The following is a 24,330-nucleotide window of genomic DNA, read 5'->3' on the forward strand; positions in this document are numbered from 1 at the left end:
GATCCTAAAGATGAAACTTGAAATAATTCTGTCGAATGATATTTTTCACTTTGTGAGTCGTTTTCTCTGTCAAGACATTAAATTTGTTGATAGCTTGTGGTCTTTGTGTTGAAGATTTACCTTTCTTTTTTTTTCTTTTTTATAGAAAATCAATATTAAGCATCCACACTCGAGGGAGTCTGAAGTCTGTGTGGTCAAATATGAAATAGAAATATGACTGTGGATATCTACTGCAAATACTTGAAAAGCACTAAAAGAGTGTGTTCCTCCCTCACATCACTGGGAATTAAACCTGGGTTATAGGGGTGGATTCTATGAAATATGGTAATGTTTAGTCAATAGCATTTATTCTTCCAACAGAGCAGAATGCATGAGCAACAGTTAAGCCATACAAGTGAACTACAGACTATGAAAAACATATTTTAATTTACTTTGTTATGTACACTGACTTGTAATAATTACCAAGTGTTATTTATTTAGTATGTAGAGCAAGTTAAATCTGAAAACTAGACTGAATAACCTTAAATTAAAAGATGAATTCATAGAAACCTTCCTGAAAATGTTATCAGACTACATTCAAAACTATCATTTAGCAAACATGGAGATGGATAAAGTCTTGCCAACACATATGTTGTTTCGCTTCTAGTCTTATAACTGGGTAATTGCAACATTGTAAACTATAACCAAACTCTACTGAAGCTTTATTTTTCTTTCAACACAGTCTGTGTACATTCGTTTTTGTTGGGTTTATTTTCTCTTTCTGGAAGCTTTAACAAATACTTTCAAAACCTTCCAGCCATGATGAAAATAATTGCAATCGCCGTCTCCGACCAAGTCCTGAGCAATAGGCACGTGTTTCGTTTTTTAGTCTCGCCTGAAGCTGTTGCACAGTTGAAAAAAATATGATAAAATGGTGATGTTTCCTCACTAGACTCTGCTGAGCTGCAAGGTTGAAAATACAATGAAAAACCAATACAATTCTACAAAGTAAAGAGGAGTCTCAAAGGGGCACGGCCCACTTTTTTACACACCTACCATCAAGTAATCTTTTATGAGTCTATGAGGCAGCTGATATGTGAAACATGCTCACAGATAACTATCAGTTTCAATTCATTTTTCGTTTGTTTTCTACCGTCTGCTGCAACCTCTGAAGAATCCCCAACAATGTCCTGCTTCTGCAAAGCTGCTGCGTGATTTCACAGACGATATTTCCGTGTTAGTGAGACAGTAAACATCTTAAATGTACTATGAAAATCTGGCTTTCAGTTCCGGTCAACCGAGTGTTGTACGATTTCCTCAAATGAGCCAACATTGCAGGAGATGGAGAAGTGACGATGTTGACACCTAATAGTTTTGACACTCGCACCATCTGACGGTCACGCTGCCCGAAGTGACGTCAAGCCGTCGTTCCCGGATAACTGACGCGGATCCGAAGAGCTTGTGGGTGAAAGGCGTTTAATCGTGTCATTGTTGCGTAACACACTGGTGTGTCCACCGTTTCCTCTGGGGCTCTATTAATAACGGGAGCGGACGTGAGCCGGAGCTTCCAATCTACAATTAGATTAATCGTGGTTGATCCGTTTTGTTTGCTCAACAATACTTCGCTGTTTAAGGGATCATGTTTTTATACAAACTCAAGACGGTGGTCTAATTGTCTCAGTTTCACTTTTGTTAGAAGGCTGTAGTTATCTCAGGGATTTGCTATATGTTCATACGGTCCACTGTAAGGGCCACCTCGGCATAAACCATTGTGGAACGGTCAAGGCTAAAATGAGTAACGCTCGAGACTACAGGAGTATTCTGGTCAGTGGTGTGGCACTGCGGAGCTTGGGGGCTAATTTGAGGGATGAATAACTGAGTTCTGTCACAACTCATTTCATTTCTTTACCCAGAAAATGTGTGCCACTCCTGGGTTAGTGCTACATGGAGAGTCACATTCTTCTTTCGTCTTTTGGGTCGACATTGAAGCGTAGGTGTAATGGAGTTGATCTGAGAGCCTCAAATCACCGTTAAAACTTAAAGACACTTGTGTTCTCTGGTCTGCATCTCTCTTTAAAACAAAAGCTTAATATTCGGTTTTATTTAGCCGATATAAATAACATTAAATGCAGCGACGATGCTTTGTGGGAAGAAGACACAAACCTGTTTTTAGCAACAACGATGACGACGATCTGAAGAATTGTGGACCTTCAGGAAGTACTTTTTTAGGTTGTTTTTTAGGATCCTAGAAGTTATTTAAAAGATTAAAGTTAAAGATTCATCTGTCATGTGACGTCACAATTCGTTGAATCATTTCATTCACATGATGAAGTGACGTTAATCCCCGAGCGATCCGACCTCCTCACATGCTTGTGTATCAAGGGTCAGACTTTCGACTGGTGCATGAGTCACTTAAACTTGTGCTAGAAGTAAGGGGAGAAGATTGCACATGTTTTCTTGAGGGAGGAGATGCCGGTGTGAAGTGATATTGACGCCGGACCAGGAATGGCGACGGGACAGAGGGAAGAAGAGAGGCAAATTGATTTCTCTGGGGGGATGGTGTGATCCAGGGGGAGGGTGAACCATTGGGGGGAGGGTTCTATTGAAGGTGAAAGAATTAAAGAGATATCTTGATGGGCTCTGTGGTTTGTTTGGCAGTCGAACAAGTTTCATTGGTTTACTCCTCTTCCCAAGAGTTAGTGCGGTGATTCTCCTCTGCATGTTTAATCTGTATTGTGGGATTTGGGATTAAAGTTGATCCAGGGAGCTCAGATTTGACTAGCAAATCTTTTTTACGACTCCACGTCTATTCTTCTCCGACTCACTTATGCATGTTTCAGGTCAGAGGAACCTCTCAAAGGGTGCTGGGGATTAGGGTGGATTCAGGATTTATCGGTGATGCGATGCCTTCTGAATGTGTGAATAGGTGTCATTAACAGGAACATGCCGGCACAAAGGTATTGGGCAAGAACTTGTTACTTGAGTGGCCAAGAAATGTGCGAAAGCTGCAGAAAGGGAGAAGCTTTTGTAGAGTTTCCCAGAACATCCTCTGGGTCTGATGATCATCGCTGTGTGAAGATGCAGTTAGCGGTGTGGTTTCGTGAGTTACAGGGGATTGTATTCTGACTTGGGAGATGGTCATGGGTTTATCTTGTGCCACATACTGGCTTCCTCCTTGTTTTTGGGAGGGACACACAACACCATTGTTGGAGAGGAAAAACATCTGATCAGCTCTTGAACACATTCTTCCATCTATAGATTTGAGTCGTACAAGAAGCACCACAGACATTGCCCAAGGATTCCCTCGTGTCCTGCACTTACTGTATGTTTGTTCTTTACCTGCAAAACAAACTATAAACTCAACACATTACAGGAGAAGTTCACAGAATAAAACCTGAAGAATGACTAGCAGAGAACAAAAGATTTCGTTGGCATTACCGTCAGGATTCAGGAATAATTCAAAAGAATGAGAAACTCTCTATCTTCACCATTGTGCTGTGTTGTAAAGGAACTTTATAAAACACGTTATGAAATTAAATCAGTTAAAACACATTCTTGTAGCCAAGGTCAAAAGTTGTTCTATGTTCGACTTTTTTTTAGAGTTGCCCACTAACTACAGCTTGTATGCGACAACCACTGAACTCATTGGAGACCAACAACATTATATATCAATCTGGAACTTTGGCTCATAAATCCCATCATTTGTGGAAATCGGCTGCTTGGCAGGTGTCTGCGCTCTATGAGAGAATTTCTATTGAATTGCTTTCACCACGTGTCGGAAATTTTGTCCAATTGAAATGTTGTCCTCACCTGACCGTTTATCATCTACCTGCGTACCACAATGTTGAATTCTGAGCTCATTTGTTATATATGTGTTTATAAAGGGAAGTGGACATGTCTGTACTTTAGTGCAATTTGCCTAGAACTCGCCCAGAAATAAGTGTCTGACTCACCTCAGTTAATTGGTGGATTTGTGAAAGATGACACAGCGGAAAAAAGGTTCTTTCAAAGAGCTGGGTGTGAAACTTCACTTGACGAAAAAAAATGGCCCCGGGGTTTTGCTGTGGAGCTCAAATGAGTCTGAGCAGAACATAAAGTAAATCCATAATGGTTTTAACTTTGATTAATGAAAGTCCCAATAATCGCATGGTTTAATGCTGCTGATAAAAGTATAAATCTTGACTCTCTCTCTCTCTCTCGTCCTCAGCACACCTCGCTGTCCGCCAGCCGCTCGGAGAAAAGCACCGGCTGGTCGAGCCGCTCGCTCGGCGCCAGATGTCGCAACTCCATCGCCTTGTGTTCGGACGAGCAGCCGCATATTGGGAACTACCGTCTTCTCAAAACCATCGGCAAAGGAAACTTTGCCAAAGTCAAACTGGCGCGTCACATTCTGACTGGCAGAGAGGTACGTTCAACGAGGGAGTTAAAGACACAAATACAGTTCTTTCGATCCCATTTTATTAAAAACGTATGCTTCGTCTCAGTCTTGAGGTAGTTTAAACCAATCTCCTTTTTTTTACTTTTCTTTTTTACCTTTTTTTATTGGATTCTTTTCAAAAAAACGAAAAAAAACGAAACGCATCCTGGAAAATTAAATAAAGGATTGCTTGTCCATTGTGTGCACAAGTACAGAATACACACAGGTGCACTAAAATCAACACCCTTATCAAAATCCTTGCTGTGTAAACAGAGTCCATTTTCTCCATTTTTATATGTATTTGTCTTTGTGTGTGTGAGTCAGCAATTCAATTTCAAACACTTCATATAATGAGAATCCACTCTTAAATTGTAGATGATTGAATCTTGGGCAATTTCTTAATAGTAGCCATTTTTGATTCTTCCAAAAGTGTTTTAAGCAAATATTTGTCTTGTGTAGCAATGCGTACAATATTTGACTCCATGCCCAGATATAATACACATCCTGCCAATTTTTGTCAATTTAAGCAATACCAAAAAATATAATCCAACACTAATCCTTCCAGATTCGGGAGTAGGTTGTAGATGGTAAATTAGAACTTGTAAAGTTTGTATTAATTTAGTCCAAAGTCATTGGGGAGTTAACATTTCTTTTAGTATATGGATCAGGGATGAAGTCAAAGTACATTAATGTAGATCCTGCTGCAGAGACGAGGTCTTTGAAAACTGTTGCTTTACACTCCTCGTGTGTTTTCAAGCCCTCGCTTTCCTCCTGTTGTTGTTAACAGCTGCTCAGGAAAACATCCTTGGCAAAGCCTCTCACATGGTCGTGTAATGATAGGTTCAATAAAACGCTGCCTTTTAAAAGTGCTTTTTATTTATTTATGCTTCCAGCCAATCCTGCCTCACAGTAGTCACATCCCTCCTTTGTGAGCGCCTCATAAACACTTGTCTGTCTTCTGGCTGAATCTCTGACCCACATTTATGCCGACGACCCCGCCAGACTGAGTCCACGCTCCTCATGTCTGCTGCCGGCTGAAGCGACGCAATCCTCTCCCTCATGATCATAGGTCACACACTGACCACTGCGGTAGAATCTCTTGTCGGACAGATTCTATCTCTAGTGCATATTTCTGTTAGCGTTGAGGAACTGGTCTGCTCAAGCTATGGGGAAATAAGTTGCGATCTGCTAGGTGTGTTATTGATGCACAGCAATAAAACGTTTAGAATAACAACATACAGTGTATATTTATATTTTTTATCTCAACATGACGGGTTTAAATCTAACGGCCTTCCAACATTGTGGTCATATGATAACTTCGAGCAACAGTGATCATTGCAGAACAAAAAAACTAGCAAAATGTCGTGTTTAAATGACATAAATATTGTATGTTCAAGGCTGTGTTTCAAATAAATTACGTGCAGCACATTAAACAAACTACTCTTCTGTCATTTATCTTTAAATCAATACAAAGATGGGAGAAGACGTCTATTAATTTCTTTTAAGGATCGCCACAACATTAACTGTGGTGGAAGAATACAGTACTGTTATTCACAAATGTAACTTTTATTTTTAACCCTGGCATCTTTCTGTATGGAAATTTACGAGCTGTGTCACACAACTCTTGATATCCAGAACACAAACTATTAATTTATTCATTCAAATGGACAAAATCATTTTTATTTTTTAAGCTGAAATAGTAAATGCATAGACAATAGAACAGCTTTTAATTTGTTAGTCCGACAGCAACACGGTCCTGGGATAGTGCTGTGAGATTCAGGCGACGGCCTGCATTTCCTGTCATGTTCTAGTTCAAAAGTAAGATGTCGGTGAGCAGGGCAGCTCTATGACAAAGTCTTGATCCGTGTTTTTTTGTCTCCCCACAGGTTGCAATAAAGATCATCGACAAAACACAGCTCAACCCAACAAGCCTACAGAAGGTGAGTTGACCTGCTGTTTGTTGGTGCTACGGTTCCTCGATTTAAACAAGTCATTAAAATGTGACTGGATGAGCTAAATAAAGCTCAGCTCAGACGGCAGGTCCGGGCTCAGTGTTCGGTCTCGGATTATAACGGATCCATAGAAAAGGGAATAAAAACATTTGCACGTGTTGAGTTCAGCAACAAACTGTCCATTATTAACCCTTTGAGGAATATCCAGGCCATGCAGCATTATTTGTTTTACTAAAATAACTAATAAGATTAAGGATGTCTGTCTCAGCTCCTGTGTGTGTTTGTGTGTGTGTGTGTGTGTGTGTGTGCGGTCTGACCTGTTTGTGTGTCACTTTAATTTGTGTTCAATTAAAAGTGACCCAAAAAATACTAACCAGCCAGAGGCAACTCAGCATCTTAACTGTTTTTTTTAAATTCTATCTAGAATGACTGACCTTTTCACGGTTCAGTTCATATTGCAAACTAGTGTATAGCCTTGTTGTCATACATGGAGCTTCCCTTTGACAGTAGTGAAGTACCCCCAGGACCGTGTTGTCATATAACGTTGAAGACAGCTGTGAACAAGCAGAACTTTCTCTCATGACCAAGCGTGGTGTTGAAAGAAACAAGAAAAAAAACTCTCCTTCGTTCTTTCCCATCCCTTTGTCACATCTGACATCAGACTCTCTTTGGGTCCGTGTGATCCGAGCAGCTCCCACAGTTCAGACAAGCCCCTCTTTGTTCCACCCACCTCACTTATCTGATGATGAGTTTATATTATCAGCTGCCTCACTCTTACATCAGCGGGATCGATACCGAATCACAGAGATGGTTATTGACGCTGGTTAGCTAACCATCCTGTAGACACATCTGGGTTATTGACGCTCTCTTTGTTTTATCTAATCAGCCCTGATGCTTTTTAGGCCCATTACAACAGAACTACTGGACTGTGGAACCCTGAGTACTTTTTTAATGCCTGTCCAAGTGTTGGACTCATTAGTTATATAATATTTATTTTATCCCTTAGCTTGATAAGTCTTCAAAAAACACTATTTATTTTGTTGACGTTGGGGTTTTGGCGTCACTGTTGAGAATGTTTCTCTGTACAACTAACAGTTTCCACTCATCATAAATTCATTTAAAACATTTATTCCAAAATTTTAGTCCATTTAAAAGTCACAAACCTTCTTGGTAACACTAGAATAGGGAAAACAAATTAAGTATTAATGAGCTATTTATTCACATGTGTATTAGCAGCATATTATTTACCATCAATAACTAAAATATAGTACTAACTCACACCTTATTCATTGTAACTATGTTCTATCCTTAATATCATGATAATAAGGAGTTCATAATTAATGGTAGTTAACAGGAAATAAAGAATTAACTTTGGTGAAAACTAGTGTCTCTCTATTTATCCATTACGGTGTACAATGAGAGAAGTAATTCACTATAAACAATACTGTCTCCTTTAAAGAAAAAAAAAGCATTTTTATTTGTAAATACAATGTTCCAGATTCTAAAGTGGCAGCATATTCAAAGTATTTGAACGGTTTTAACGTCAGAAATGTTTAACACTTAACAGTCTTTTTCTACTGGGGAAAAAAACCCAATAATCTACAAGTATTAACAGCATTCTAATTACCATACATATTCAAAACTTTGTTTTACTTTAAAAGAGACGGTATTATTAAAAGCTTATTACTTAGGTCATGGTACTTACAACTAATAAATAGAGACAAGCTAGTTTTCAAGATAATCTTTTAATTACTTTACTTTATTTCTTCTTATTAATTACCAGTAATTATGGTATTGTTCAGCTTCAACTCCTTAATATCATGGTATTAAGGGTAGAATACAGCGACAATGAGCAAGGTCTGAGTGATTCTTTACAAAGGTTAATAAGTAGTTATATTACTGTTAATAGTCATATAAATAAGTAGCTTATTAATGGTTCATATGTGTTCCCCAATTTAAAGTGTTACCACATTCTTGTAGCACTAAAGGTACATTTGGATTTTAATATTGTAGAATTGTTTTTTTGTTATAATCGACACCTACCTACATTATTTGCTGTCTAAGGTCTGGTTTGAAAGATATCAAAATTCTTTTGACCTTTTTCTGGGAAGAACCCGGAGAGGGTTATTTAGTTATGTGGCTTTTTGGAAAACAATACTATTATACGTTTGGACACTCCTGTGATCTTCAAAGTTTTTTTGTTACCCCGTGTTCAGGAGCTATTACTTGATATGACTTGATGCAGGTGAAGCTTGTCTGTCCTTGGGAAGTCAAATTTAGCCACATTTAAAGCGGCAGAATATTGTTGAATATGGTAAAAGTCCTCAATGTCCTTTAACTACACACTTTGTTACACTGGCATTCAGTCAGTAATGTAAGACAAATGTGGGTTTGTTATGTCAGAAATAGTCCAGGGAAATATTACTTGACATGGCGTAACAAGGACAAACTCCTCCTGGGGTGATTTATTGATCTGGTCACTGTTAAAGGTGTTGGATATTGCTTTCTAACAAAAGTATTGATTGTTTTAGTTGAATATAAAACTGCATCAATTGTTTTTTGTGTATACAGTAGCTAGTCCAACACGTGCGGGCAGTACACAGTAAATACTTCTTTGTTTTCATCATTCCACACGAGAGTTGAGACTAAAGGTTGAGATCAACATCTGACATTAGAGTTATATTCAAATAATCGCTTCATAATGAAAATCTTGGGCATCTGCCACATAAAGCGTGGGAAATTATCAAAAAAGTGCACGACAACTTGTCGGAGCTTGATGTCGGGGTTTCGCCCGCAGCAGTTCAGTGTTTGTGCACTTGTGTGGCAGAAAGTGTGTGTCTGTGTGTGTTTGTTGTGTGGCTACCGTCTGACACTGCGAAGGTTTTGTCCCTCTCACTGGCCTCCTAAACCAGGAGCTGGATTCCACTAGACAAGTAGACAAAAGGGATGGCCGAGGCGAGGTGGGAGTTTTGGGGGCCTTTGCTCACAAGCCGGGACCTCGGCGAAGACAATACAGAGCCACAGACGGACACATGGAGAGAGACACAGAGAGAGTTTGTATCATAACAGACTGGATTATCTGACACGGCGTCGGCGCTGGGTTCCGCCTGTTTTCTGTGTCGGTAATTGAGTCATTGTCTTTGCGATTGTTAGGAGCGTATTGCTGCCTTGTGTGCGTCTGAGCATAATAATAAATCTGAATTGTTGTTATTGTTCGAGCCGACAAAGAGACGAGAGGCCGAACAGAAGGTTTTTCCACACTCGCTCATCTTCAAAAGGGCTTGAACCCAACAGTAGAAAACACACACCCACATTTTACTCTGCTTTTATTTATCCACAAAACTTTATATAGTTTTTACAGCCCGTTTCAAAACCACAAGGAGTCTCCATTAATGATTCAGAACTTGTCATCGGCCGAGCCAGAGCTCCAATTACTGCTGTGCATTAAGAGAGCAGGAGGTGTTATATGGTGGCTTTTATGGAGGCGCAGTGCACCCAGCAACAGGCCACAAAGGAAGATACCGGGTCAAAAGACCAACGTTCTTCAGAGCAGGAGCCAAAGTGGAGGGGAACCCTTGAGTGATGTTGTTCATTAGATTGTCACAAAACATTTACGTGGATCACTGACTGTTTTATTTTCCCCCGGTCAACTTTGAGGGGCCAGACATCACCAAATAAATATACATTCATGAGGTTTGAATGGCTCAACACAAAGGGAAATATTAACGTGGATACATATACAAAATTGTTTAAATTTAGTAAGAAAACTAACTAGTAAGAAGTCTTTATTCTTATCTAGAAAAATGACCTAAACACACACACAAGGTTGACACTGAGACCCCCTAATTTCACCAACACGCCTCTAACAAATAAGATATGTGTTCATTTTTGTGCTTCAGGCGCTAGCACACATTTTTTTCACACTCCCTCTCTGGTCTTGTGTTTGGCTGATGAGAGGAAGTGTGTTTCAAAGCATGTGAAGTCGTTGTCTTTTGTTTCTTTTTGTGTCGAATATTAAAATATCCAGTAGCCTCCGATAGTCATATTTTTAGACATGAGCTCACAGGAATCACTTACTTCTCTCTCTGTTTACACAAACCAGAGAAAATGATCAAACACAGAAGAAGGTTTTAATTGTGTTCTCTGCGGCACATCTTGGCTTGTTTACAATTCAAACATCCATCTTGTTGACAGTCTAAACTGTTACATTAATGTTGCTCGTATGAGCTGAATATTGTGGGGGTGACTCTCCAATGGATCTCTCGCTGTATTTAAGACCGTAAAAATCTGGATATTTTATGCATCAATACAGGTATAAAATGGTTGATTCTGATAAGAATAAAAAAAATAGTTTTAGTTTAAAAAATGTTTGATTGATTCAACATTTTGTCATTAACGTATTATTTGATTTACGGATCCTGGAATCTTCATGGCCAACATGTGTGTTGTGAGAGCGAGTAGTACTTCTGCCACCTGCTGTATCATTAATCTCATTTATAACAGTCATGTTTCAAATGTTTTCAAAAGCAAAAATAACGTCTCAAATCCCAATATGGGTGCAGATGATTTGGTTCTCTGCAATGAAAGACTGTTGACACTACAGTTGGTTTTGTCCTAACAGTATGATTGAACATTAATATTGGACTTGACGTGACTTGTTATTTATCCCATGAGACCTTCTTGTGAAACGCCCTCACATGTGGCAATGAAAGCCTCCATCAGTTTCCTGATTTTGTTGAGTGCAGCATTAAACATGCAGGAGTAGATGTTTGACAACAAATGATATGAACTGACGCAGGCACAGCTGTGTGTGCTCCAGGTTTCCCAGCAGTCCCCGGGGGCAGGACGAGTTTGGGCCGCAGGGATTAGTACCTAGGTTGGCCTGGCAACTGTCGGGGTCATCGCCAGGGGAAAGAGTGATGGGATTGATTTAAGAGAAGATGAAGTGACCCTGAATATGAGAGAGGAAACACAGCATCTTTAAAGTTGAATAATCTACCCAAAACAAAGTTTATTTTAATATTTTGTCTCTCATCTTGGTTACTGCATATGTGCTTATTAAGTACTCAGCATGGTGTATCTGCAGAGCAGCAGAGGAGAGAGGTGAACATGGAGGTGAGGGAGCTGATCCCATAATTCTTCCTAAAGCTCAGTTGGACGGCTGGTGCACTTAATTCAATTACAAACGACATGTGCCGGTGAAGATCTCAGCTTCGGTTTTAAGTGCTGACACCGACTAGGAACCAAACCGTGTGGAATCTCTGAAATATTGTCGACTCATTTCGGAGCAGGTGCTGACGTAGTGGTTGCTATGGCTGCCAGACAAGGACTCAAGTTCTGTGCGTGTGTCGTCTCATATGGTTTTTCAGAAGGATATCGGTGAAGGGTTTAGCACTTGGTGGTAATGTCCTCTGACAGGGAGCTTTCAGTCCATTTGTCTGACTCTTCTAGGGCGATTAAATAGCAGGAATCTGAAAAAACATGCGCCGAGAACAAACGTCGCCTTGGGTGACTTAAGTTATGTCATCGCTGAAGTGCTGGAACTGACTGGGACCGAACAGATTCCTCAGTCACACGGCAGCCTGGGCTCCTGGTACCAACAGCAGCCTGCTGTTATACTAACAACTGTTTAATAAAATATATTTCATTAAAGCAGCACCACCCAGTGTTTTGACATTGTTTATGCATTTTTGTTTTACTTTGCTGGGTCGAGACTTGCATTTTAATGATGCTCTTCAATACCGAACTTAAAAAAAAACGAGTAAATAAATATAAGTCGATGTGACATCATCACGTAGGAAGTTTGATATTTTTTAACATTTATTTGAGATTTTTTAGAAAGCAGGGCACAACACTAGGGATGTGTATTTTAAATAATCTGGCAATCCAGGTACATGAATACAATATATTGCAGAATTTACAGGCAGCATAGATTGTTTTTCTTTTTTTTTTTTAAATCAAACATCAGATCTAAAAGCTGCTGGAGTCGACTGTATCCTCTCGTTCTCAGTGTAATCTGGGAACCCGCAGGATTTCATGACTTGACCCCGGAAGTCCAATTGCAACCCACAAATTAAAACACCCTGAATGTTTTCTTGTTAATTGTAAATAAAAAAAATATATATATATATATATATATATATATATATATATATATATATATATATATATATATATATTTATATATAAAACAAATATTATTGAACTATAAACCATAAAATGAATATGGTATAAATAAATAAATATGTTTTGCAAGCCAAAAATGAAGAAGAAAAATTACGGCATTGACAGCAAATGATGCAAAAAGAAATTGTCAGTATACAAGTCTTTAAAAGAAATAAGTCCCTTTCTCTTCCATGCTCGGAAAACTGAAGAGTCAAGTTTTTTTGCTATAAAACCAAGATTTTTTTTTTTTTTTTGGGTTTGAAGTGAAGTCCAACAGATATCCTGCTCAATAGCTACTCAGGCTGGTGTTGTGCCCATAGGCTCACCGGGGAATGCATAGTTCTAATTGACGGGGGCATTAGCATTAGCATTAGCATTAGCTGCCCAGTAGTAATGTTGGAACGCAAACAACTTTTTAAAAAGCGTTTTTTATGAGTGAACAAAAATTCAACTGAATTTTTGAAAGGGCACTTTGTACAACACACTTCATATCAAAAATAAGATCTTTGTCAATCAGATTGTTTTCCAAGCTCTCTGGTCTGGCGACACACAAGACTTTCCCACTATGGAATGACCAGGCTACATGTGACTAAGACATTAATTTGCTGAACGTGTTTGACTACAAATAATACTTTTGTAACTGTACAATGGAATACTTCAAGTAACAGCCCCAAACCTTCAATTGCAGTTTCGTTATCATGAAAACGATCGTTAAACATTTTTTGACGTCATCACCTTATATGAAGTGCATGGACCACATACTTTTAAAAGCGTGCTTTTATTTTGTTCCCCAAACAGACTTTGACCCCATGAAAGCAACTTAAGAGAAGACATCACATGTCATATAGGAGCGACTCAAAGCAGATCAGCTGCCCTCCTGCATCATTAAAAGGCAGTTGACATGAACTATATATATATATATTATATATAATATATAACGTGGCCCCTTGGGAAATGTAATTGTCCTCCTTTTGGATGTATTCCAAACAGCATAAGCCAGATCAGCTGGTGAAGACGGACATGGACTCTGGTTTCCGATTCGAAATCCCTTTTAGAACTTTCCTTGCTGGCCACAAGATCTGAGGTTCATATGGATGAATGATTTACAAGACGTGTTCATTCATTCTTCTCAAGCTTCCTTAATTACTTCCTTGCGGACTTCTTGCTATAAAGGTCTCGTGTGCCTCATGAAACAGGTTTTAAAACGAATGTATTTGTCGGGACATCTTGGTGTTCGAGTGACCGGCGTGTCCTTGTGGTCACAGGCTGATGTAAACTACGCACTTGAACGTCTCACTCTTTCACTAATTACGCAAAGATGACGTAAGATTGCCAACAACATTTCCCTTTAACTCTTCTTCTCGGAATATCACGTTATAAAAGGTCAGCCGTGGTACTTCCTAGTGACATCTAAGGAATGATTTAAATTAATTGAATGACGGTGTGATTTAACCGCAGCACTCAAGCGGAGGCAGCTGAGATGAATGACACCCTCGGGACTGGACCCCCCCCCCCGACCCAGGGACACCCTTCAGTCTGGATGATAAAAAGAGGGGAATATTGTGCTCTTTTTTTACAGCGTCTTTCTCAACTGTTTGTGCTTGCATCACTGCGTCCTTGTGACTATTTATGGAAAAGAGCATTTACCGCCGTTTAGAGATCAATAAAAGATATGAGGTTGGGATTTTCAATATAATTTGCCTCTTTTCCTTGTTTATGCCACAAGTGACTCCTTGGACGGCAGTGAAACTACCACTTACTGAGATCAGTCTCTGAGACCTTTTTACAGATTGAATCGGCTGAAGGACAAAAGCTGGGCAAGAGAAGCTCCAATTCCTGCCTTTGAGGAAAAATAAAATAAAAACAAAAACTGATTAGTATATTGTATTAGTGTAACCAGGATACAAATCTATTCATGAAAGGGTTGATTTAATTCTACGACTGTTAAAAATATGCTGTGATTGATCACTTGTTTAACTTCTCAAGGCTGCATTTTAATATCTGCAGTTATTTAGTTATTTTGTGCGGGTTTGACTGCATTAATAGTTTTATTAAACGTTGTCATTTGTTTATAACTCTAAACAGAAAATAATCAAACTGAGATATTAAATTTGAGCTTGACTTTTTTTCCTGCAATGTTGAGGTGTGTTTATGTCTGTGGTATTACCTGAAGAGTATCTAAACTGAAACAGATTTAGTTTATTTATGGTTCTAAGCAAGACCAAAAAAAGTGATGCACATATTTCACATACACATACACCATCTCTGACCTGCATTCTTACTCAATTAATACTATTAATACTAAAATACTGCGTCCTCGTTGTCTCACACCCTCTCAGTAAACTCATCACTGCAGCTTTGTACTTTTGTTTGAATGCATCGTTATGTTTTGAAAGCTATGTTTCTGTCTCAAAAGTCATTTATTTTCTTTTTACTACAAATCTTTCAGGAATATTGTACTTAAAGCCTTGAGAATTTTGCCCAAATTTGCTTACCTTTCTTTCTTACGGTTACTTGAAACCTGTTGTCCACCAACTCATCAATATTGACATGAATGAAAACGTATTTTCTTCATTTACACAATGTTTATCAATAAATATTTTTCATTCAGAGAGGAAATACTTGTTTCTACTTTAGAAAAATGAACAAACAAATATGAATTAAAATCCTATTTATTCATCAACAATCGAGTTTCCTCGAGCTCCGAGACACGTTGATGACAAACACACACAACAATAACTTCTAAGGATCCGTTCACAAGCGTGTTCCAGGAGAACATGTGAACGTCACTTTTCGTCGCCAACAAACCAGCCGAGTCACGGGTAGACTATGGTTGAGGACCCAAATAGACCTGACGCGTTAGTCGTATGATGGTTTGTCTGAATCAAACTCAATGTTTGATCCCAACGATGGATCGCCAGGACTAGAAGCACAAGTATGAGGGATCAACTTGATCAGAGGATGGTTGGACAGTTCCTGAAGAGAAGGGTGTCTTGATGACATGAGACGTTTAAAATGATAGTAGAAGTAGTGATAATGGTTATAGTTAAAGTCGTACTTGAACTTTACAGGATGAGTTTGAGTCATGTGTACATTGATTTTATCAATTGTACTGTATAGGTGGTTAGAATGTGTGTTTTACTGTACAAGGACCTACAGCAACTTACATCTTATACTTGGATTAAAAACTGCAAAACCTCTAAGATCTGATGTTGGACTTCCCAAAGTTCGGAACCACTGTTGAGTGACACTTCTGTCACCGTCGGGTAAATATTCCAAACAGCCAGTCGCCCTTCTTCTTCTTCCTCTTCTTGTCTTGTCTCTTCTTCTTCACCCTGGTCTCCAGCTCTTCCACCTTCACCTCCAAAGAACTTTCCCTCTCAGTCCAGTCCTCCTCCCTCTTCACCTGGTGCTCCTGAAACGCGACGATCTGCTCATCTGTCTTCTTCAGAGCTACAGCCAGATTCTGGTTCTCCTGCAGCAGATGCTTCAAATGCTGCTCCCGCTCCATGTCCATGTTCCTGTTCAGGGCCTCCTGTTGAAGAGCCTCTTCGTTGCGGATCCTGATCCGGAGCTTCTGTATCTCGCTCAGGAGAGCCTTGTTGTCTACGACGCATTGGTTGTCCAGCAACTCCCAGCTGTACCACAAGTCGGCCCGGCTAGTCTCCACCTGTTTCATCTGCATAGCCTTCTGGAAAACAACCTTTTCTGCCTCTATCTTTTTGAGAGCAGAAAGAATCTTCCGGTTTTCTAGTTTCTGTTTCTGCAAGTTCTCTTTGTTGAGCGTGATCTTCTTATGGAGCTCCATTTTCATGCTCCTGTGATAGTTGTCTTCCTGATGGACTGCCTTGGTCGAGAGTTTGGCCTCAAACGTCTCAATTTCCCAGCGCAGGACTTGGCTGCCCTCACTGATCTTTGCCGCCTGCTTCTCCAGGTTCTGCTCCGACTTCAGTATCAGCTCGTACAACATCTCCTGCAGGTTGCCGTTCGTCCACTCGGGCTCCTTGCATAGCTGCTCGCCACCACCGATGATGACCCTCGTCTGAGAATCCATTTCGCACATTTCTCTTTTCACCACCGTCTGTCCTCTCTGATACTGGAACTGAATCTTGGAGCGCTTCACATGAGCCTTCAGCACCTCCTCTTTCACCGTCACATCAGCAGCCGCTCTGTCCTTGATGGTCGAGCATCTCCACCTCCTCTGGTTCAATTTAATACTCCCCTGACTTTGTGCACCCGTCGTCATTTTAGTTGGCGATCGGCCGTCCAATGTCTTTGACCCTTACTTATCTCCTCGCTGGATTCCTGTCACAACATCAACAAAGTAATTTGAAAGAGCGAGTAATCGTGATGCATCCAAGTCCCATCAAAGGAGCCGAGCTCAGCATTAAATCTTCCACAACAATGCACTTTTCAAACTAGTTTCTCTTACTAGCATATCTGTGTCCAAATCACTTTGAATGGAAATGTATTTCAACCTTTTTAAGTTAAACATCTTATTTTAACAATCAATATTTTAATTCCTTTTGCCAAAGTCGCGATAATTCATAACATAATGAGAGATTGAACAGTTTGACGCGACTTAGTGGCTCTCCATGCAATTTCATGTCGACCACGGTCTTTGTCATAAAATGTATTAATTGCATCTCACAATTTCTAACTATAAAACGCATTGAAATCAACAAACATTTGGACAGAGTTCTGTCAGTCAAATAAAAATGCCTCAGCTTTTATTGTGGCCAGACATAGACACTTAATGTTGTTTGACTTTAAAATACATGTATTTTTCTAGGATGTTGTGCTATTTTGACAGACTGTTTCGAGAATCTTTTATTTGAAGGCATATTAAGGCTTCTGTTGATACATTTACTTGGATTGAGATCACTATATATTATCTAGTAGATTTTCTTTTAGGAATTACTCATGAAATTGTCATGAAGAACATTCATTTCCATTTTGATATAACATGTTTAACAATCATTCTTTGCTATTTAAAAATAAAACTTGTAAAGGTTATTTGTTTTCAAACTTAATTACCTGTCTTTCTGTCTCTTTGTCTTCTTTTCTTCTTGTCCACAGCGTTACACCCTTAAATTTAAATGAAATCCACCATTTGTGGATATTTCTTGTCCATAGAAAAAAGAATATAAATATGATTGACTGTTGTTGTTGATTTTGAATTCCATCTGGATTCATGAAAGTTTTAAAGGTTTTATCATTTAATTGTATAGCTCTATTCAGAACCAGCTGGAGACAGCACTGTAGGTAAATCAGATCCAACTCACCATGAGGTTCAATTAAATTATTAATAATAAGTGTCAAATCATGACAGAGATATCACAATACACTTCATAGTTGAATCACATTAAATAAAAGGAGAGAAAAATTGGACGCAACAAATCACAATGAGCGACAGTAGCTAGGAGAAAAACGTTTAATGGGCAGAAACCTTAAGCAAAACCAGACTATGTGATAGGCTAGGAGGAAGAATAGTGACAGGGATGGAGAGAGAAGAAAAAGGGAAGAGGGTTTCCAATGACGGTGTTTGCTATTTCTATTCCCATTGTTGGAACTTCCTTATTAACTTGAATCATTGAAGTTGATTCATTGATTGAATTCTGTGTTTTTAGAAAGTGAATTTCTAGTGACTTTTTCATCAAGTAATCCTTTGGATTGTTTGTGTTCCAGTTGTTCCGCGAGGTACGCATCATGAAAACCCTCAACCACCCAAACATAGGTAAGAGTAACAGAAGGAGCTCGATTGACTTTTGACGTGCGATCAAACATCTGCTGCTCCTCGTCCTACAGTCCAGCTGTTCGAGGTGATCGAGACCGAGAAGACTCTTTACCTGATCATGGAGTACGCCAGCGGAGGTGAGTGACACCAACTTCTGCATCATCGACCCGGTTCACGATCTGTGAAGCTAACTTAATTCTTCTGTTAATCTTACTTCACAAGAGGCTTATGTTGAAGTTATATTTGGGTGTTGTAAAGAAGGAAAGGAATAGTAAAAACTGCTTTATTTATGGCGTCTTTGTAACGAGTCGACTCATTTTAATCTTGGTGTCTTCCAGGCGAAGTGTTCGACTACCTCGTGGCTCATGGAAGAATGAAGGAGAAAGAGGCCAGAGCCAAGTTCAGACAGGTAGGCAGAACACTTAAAGCAACAAGAATTTAGATTCAGTTGAATATACCAGCAGCTTCTCCTCACATTCCCCATCATAAGTGACCTGTTATGTTCTCACACACGTATCTGATCTGCCTCTGAATGAACATGAACAGTTTCCTCCCTTCTGCCCCACAGATCGTCTCAGCGGTTCACTACTGTCATCAGAAGCACATCGTTCACAGAGACTTGAAGGTGACGATATGATACAATGTTAATGAAGGCACCTATTTTCTAGCTGTTAAAAGCCTGCAAATCAGAGTCACTTCCATGCATCATAAATGCTTCTACATGGGTACATTTATTTCCCACAGTTGTGAAGAAGAATATTAACTTGTTGGAGGGAAAATAACATGAGGCCAAAATACATAAAAATGTCAAGAAGTTTATCGGTGCCATGACAGTATACATTTATTTTCTCCATTTTATTAACATTATACTAAACGATTCTCAATATAGATCATAAAAAGTAAGAGTGTATAATGAAAATATCAAATTATAAAATCACTTTATTCACTTTAGCCAATATAATGTTTGAGGGATAAGAAGTTTCGAAAAAGAGAAACCGAGAAAAGTCCTTGATAAAATAACTTTAACAAGCAATATTGATCAAGTAATGTACCGTAAAAAACAGTAGCAGTCAGAAACATCCATCAACTTTCATAGTTTTACTGTCAATAATTCGGTTAAACTGTAGATAATGTGAATTCGGTCAAATAATAGTGAATTTAAATAAAATATATTTAATACTTTATTGATAAATAATGGTCAAAAAAACACAACGCATGTTGTAAAACTTTAATATCAACATGAGGAGGTTAAGGACATAGATGATACATTTGGTAGATTTTGTTTGATGATTACCGATAAGAACTTTTAAATCACTGTAACTTGAGGCCCAGGGTCCATCCAATTCCCTTTATTACACTAGTTGATTAGTTAAAAGTTTAATTTAAAAATCTCAATAGTTTGAGTCACAAAGAAGACTCTGATGGTAACAATGTATTTGCTCTCACAGGCTGAAAACTTGCTCCTCGACCTCAACTCCAACATCAAAATAGCGGATTTTGGCTTCAGCAACGAGTTCACCGCAGGCAGCAAACTGGACACGTTCTGTGGTTCCCCGCCTTACGCTGCCCCGGAGCTCTTCCAGGGGAAGAAGTACGACGGCCCCGAGGTGGACATCTGGAGTCTGGGCGTCATCCTGTACACGCTTGTCAGCGGCTCACTGCCATTCGACGGACAAAACCTGAAGGTCGGTGCTGCTTCTAGCAACTATTTCGAAAGACTTTCACCTTTTAGAAACCTTCAGTCTTGTCATGTGTGCCTGACCAGTGAAGGTTTAAGGTTTGTTAAACTTACCTGAATGTGTCTTCAGGAGCTGCGGGAGCGAGTGTTGAGAGGGAAGTACCGTGTTCCCTTCTACATGTCAACAGACTGTGAGGGAATCCTGCGCCGCTTCCTGGTCCTCAACCCCACCAAGCGCTGCTCACTGGAGGTGAGGATGAAGATCCGTTGCACTTTTTTCTACTGCAGTTTGTATAAAAGTCATGTGGGTTTATTTTAAATTAGCTATATTTGCTGTTATTCAACATTACTGTGAATTTAAATTAAATTAAGACAAATTTGAAGAAGACCAATTTATTTCTAACTTAATCAGAACTCACTCACACAAGTACACAAACTGAAGGAGTTATTTGAACAGTGTTACATATTAAAAATGATACATTTCTAATCCTGCACTTTAAATTCACATTCTCTGCCATATATCAATTTAATTTTCATTTCAGGTATTTTTAGCTGCAGTCGTAGAACATACTTTTGAGTGACACAGAAAACCACCCTCTCTGACTAGCCTTGTAACTCAAATTAAATCATAATCACATTAACTATAACCATTATAACCAATGGACACTCTACAACTCACTCTAAACTTGTTTTCCGATGCGCATGCTCTTCGTCTCACTCCCTCTCAGTGAACTCATTGAACCTGATACATGAGTTCAGTGGATTTTGACAGTGAATCTATGATTTTTATCCAAATGGCCTGTTTAAATCTTGTCTCTTTGGTTGGGGCTAATGTAGTTAAGTTAAATGAGGACAAATTCAATTTCATTTTCTTAAAAGCATGAAAACCTGAAGAGCAACTGCAGTTTCAAATGTCAAATCCTGTTTGCATAAATAAAGTCTGCATACATTCGACCTGTATTTGAGAAGAACTGAGAGGAGTCAGCAGTAGAACCTGCTTTGAGTGAGATTTGGAACATTCTGTTAAAATGTAGAACCCAGCTGGAGTGTTGACTGACAACTGGATTTAAAATGATCTTCATCCTGACTGGTCTTTGTTTCCACCAGCAAATAATGAAGGACAAGTGGCTGAACATCAGCTTCGAGGGGGAGGAGCTAAAGCCGCACACGGAACCCGAGGAGGACTTCAATGACGGGAACCGCATCGGTGAGCGAAACCTCTGTCTTCATGTTTGTCGCTTCACTGGAGATGAATATTATTCAACAATAAAACCATTTCCTTCATTTCATTCCTTGTTTCTTGAAGCCTGTTCACTTTTACTCATGGTGGTCTTTAATGTGGTCTTTAATCTGTGGTAGATGTCATGGTGGGAATGGGCTTCACCAGGGAAGAGATCCGAGACTCTCTGGTGTCGCAAAAGTACAATGAGGTGACGGCGACGTATCTGCTGCTCGCACGCAAGACTGAGGTGAGACCACAACTTATTCATAGTTCATGAAATACTAGAATAAATGAAGAGACTTTGTCTTATAATGCAAGAGACAAAGTTTTTCTAATATAAACGAGGATGGATCGACTATAAGTCGTTTAATCATTGTCAAATATGTAGCATAGCTTCTCAGCTAGCCTCAGTCTTAATAAAGAATCTTCTGTTTGATTCTCAGACGGATGGCAGCGTCTCTCGGTCGGCAAGCAGTCTGAGTCTAGCTCGGGTCCGACCCGGGACCATCACCAACGGAACCAGCAAACACTCCACGTCCTCGTCCTCATCCGGAGCCCAGTCCTCCTCTTCTGGCCATAAGGCGCAGCGCAGCGCCTCCACCTATCAACGCCAAAGACGCCACTCGGACTTCTGTGAGTATTTAGTTCACGAGTCTGATTTTTATCCCGATCTCTGAACTGACTCGTGTTTTGAAAGGTGGGCCGAGCGTCCCGGGTTCAACGCATCCCAAACGCAGTCCCAGCGGCGTGGGCGAGGGGCTGAAGGAGGAGCGACTGTCCATACGGAAGCCCAGCACCGTGAGCTCTCGCAGCATTCCGACTCCCTCCAGTCCCATGGTCAGCTCGGCTCACAACCCGAATAAAGCCGAGATCCCCGACCGACGCAAAGAGGTCAACACAACCACGGTAATTACAGCATCAGTATCATCCGATGTAGTCTGGATTTTTACTTGAATCGTCTGCAAACACACCTTAATATCATGAAGACACATTTTTTCAACCATATAGTTGATAATAAGAACATTGTTTTATGGTGAAATAAATCAATATTTGGTTCAAGAAATTATATTTTTAAAATTAAAATAAGGTTATTATATATATCAGACATTGAGAAATTGTTCATATCCTAAAAAATGATGTAAAATGTAGATTTATATTTACAAAGTGACAATTTAACATTTGCAAGAGCTCATGAAACATACTCATCAAGCGGTTTGGTTGTATTATTGGTTGTAAATTAATCCTGACTCCACAATAACCTGAACAAATTGTGTTCAACAGAATAACATCCCTGCTAGTGCCATGACCCGGCGGAACACGTACGTCTGTACGGACCGATCCGGCACCGATAGAGCGTCCCTGCTGCAGAACGGCAAAGAAAACAGGTTAGAAACGACAAAAATCCTTCAAACGTCCTTTATTCAATGTTGTTTATCGAGAAGCGTTTCCTCTTCTGCTGCTACTCTGTCGTGGCTAGCACATGGAGTGCAACATTCACCGGCTGTCAGATCGATGATCATGAACCTAAAAGCACAGGATGCACATGTTCTGCCCGTCAACCGTCCAGCATGGCATCACATTGACAGGCCTCTGGGTGATGCAGGCACCGCGCCAGCTTTCCTCACATCCACCCAGGTTTACTCCAGGGACTCTGACTCCACTCTGTTGTCTGTGCTGAAAGTCAACACGATAGTGGTGTGTGAAGGTTCTCCTGTTACCACCCGGTTTATGTTTATAAGGTCAATATAAGATATTAGTGATGCCAGAGTCTCGATATACATTTTGAAGTTGTTGTTTCTAATGTACAAGTAAAAGAACCATTTACCTGCATTTGTCCTCAACTTTTTGGTCTTTCTTTTCATTATAGTACTTCATAAAGTACTTTTTAGGTTTCAACTTATAAATATTTGACTTTCTTTAGCATGTATATTGATCCATAGAAAGTCTTTAGTAAGACCTCTGCATTTGTTTATTGTTTTTAAATCCGAATTATAATGTATTTACTTATTTGTCTCATAACGCTTGTGTGATAAATAATTACAGTGTGGAAGGATATGAATATGATGAGAAGGTTCGGTGAAAGAGATCAAACGCTTTTATTATTAAATCAATTGATCAATTTAAAAGTCATGCCTCAATAAATTAAATTAAATACAAATATTTTGTAACAAAAATCCCTTACCATCAAATTTTGCACATTTATCTGACACTTGAAATAAAATAAAGTATATATAATGATATAAAAGCTTTAGAAAAACATTTCCATGTTTTCTCTTTTACTTTATACTTACTATTACTAATGTACTTCTATATGATAGCGTAATTAAAGTAATATGTAGTGAAGCCTCCTGCGTGATATTCACCGTGATGTTGACAAAACAAGGAAAGCACTTTTCTCTGCAGCTGCAAATCGCATCGACGTCTAACGATTTCGCTCCAGACCGGCTGCACTCCAGCACGGCCCGACCATCGGTTCTGTCCCAGTTGAGCTCCATGTGTCGGTGCTATCTGGAGCGTTATGAAAAGCAGCCCGAGGCCACCGACAGCCTCCGTCTCTCCTCGTGCGTGTCGGCGTGTGCGCGTGAGAGTGACCGAATGGGTGGGTGGGATGAAAGGAAGCCGAGCCCAGTGGGTGGTTCATTTTGTTTCTGTTCTCAGAGATGATGGAAGAATGACGGGTGGACTCGCCCCCCCTGTGATTGTGTCTTCTGCCACATTTGCTCCATGTCAACCTGATGTTGTGTAAATGGCATCAACGTCCTCTCGTGCGCACACATAATGTAGAGAAGCCGTTCTTAATTGACGCTTTCTTTAGAGCAGACCTCGGCAAAGTGCGGCCCTTGGAGTGTATTTATGTGGCCCCCATCAGGTCAAAGTGTATTTAGAAACTTGTATTTCTTTCCATTTTGTTACAGTGTTTTTGCCCCTCAAAAAGAGTCGGGTTACAACTATATATTTGTAGTTTTTTAAATCCGCACCAGTCACCCTGGGAAGAAACAGAAGTCATTTTAACCTATTTTTATTCAATTAATCAATCAAATATGATGTACAAAACAAACTTTATTTATAAAGCAGGTTGAAATATTATTGATTGATTTATAATCATTTTGTTATTTCCACATTGGGGACAATTTAAAATACTTTTAAATAGTCAAATGCCTTTTAACCCTTGTGTTGCCT

At 39.5% G+C, this 24,330-nt stretch overlaps 1 protein-coding gene across 8 annotated transcripts in view; it reads left to right on the top strand.

Annotated features, from left to right (window-relative positions):
* Window positions 1–24,330, top strand: part of mark4b (MAP/microtubule affinity-regulating kinase 4b) — a 38,573-nt gene that overhangs the window by 7,908 nt on the left and 6,335 nt on the right. For all 8 annotated transcript variants that reach the window (XM_087795113.1, XM_087795120.1, XM_087795112.1 and 5 more), the window contains exons 2-14: window positions 4,187–4,384; window positions 6,283–6,336; window positions 18,202–18,250; window positions 18,322–18,387; window positions 18,589–18,659; window positions 18,819–18,875; window positions 19,699–19,935; window positions 20,059–20,178; window positions 21,036–21,135; window positions 21,288–21,397; window positions 21,594–21,783; window positions 21,848–22,056; window positions 22,432–22,535. In XM_087795113.1, coding sequence (XP_087651239.1) covers window positions 4,187–4,384; window positions 6,283–6,336; window positions 18,202–18,250; window positions 18,322–18,387; window positions 18,589–18,659; window positions 18,819–18,875; window positions 19,699–19,935; window positions 20,059–20,178; window positions 21,036–21,135; window positions 21,288–21,397; window positions 21,594–21,783; window positions 21,848–22,056; window positions 22,432–22,535 — 1,565 coding nt within the window. The remainder of the gene's footprint in view (window positions 1–4,186; window positions 4,385–6,282; window positions 6,337–18,201; window positions 18,251–18,321; window positions 18,388–18,588; window positions 18,660–18,818; window positions 18,876–19,698; window positions 19,936–20,058; window positions 20,179–21,035; window positions 21,136–21,287; window positions 21,398–21,593; window positions 21,784–21,847; window positions 22,057–22,431; window positions 22,536–24,330) is intronic.

Source organism: Callionymus lyra, chromosome 7, assembly GCF_982586985.1.
Source record: "Callionymus lyra chromosome 7, fCalLyr1.hap1.1, whole genome shotgun sequence".
Lineage (NCBI taxonomy): Eukaryota > Metazoa > Chordata > Actinopteri > Syngnathiformes > Callionymidae > Callionymus > Callionymus lyra.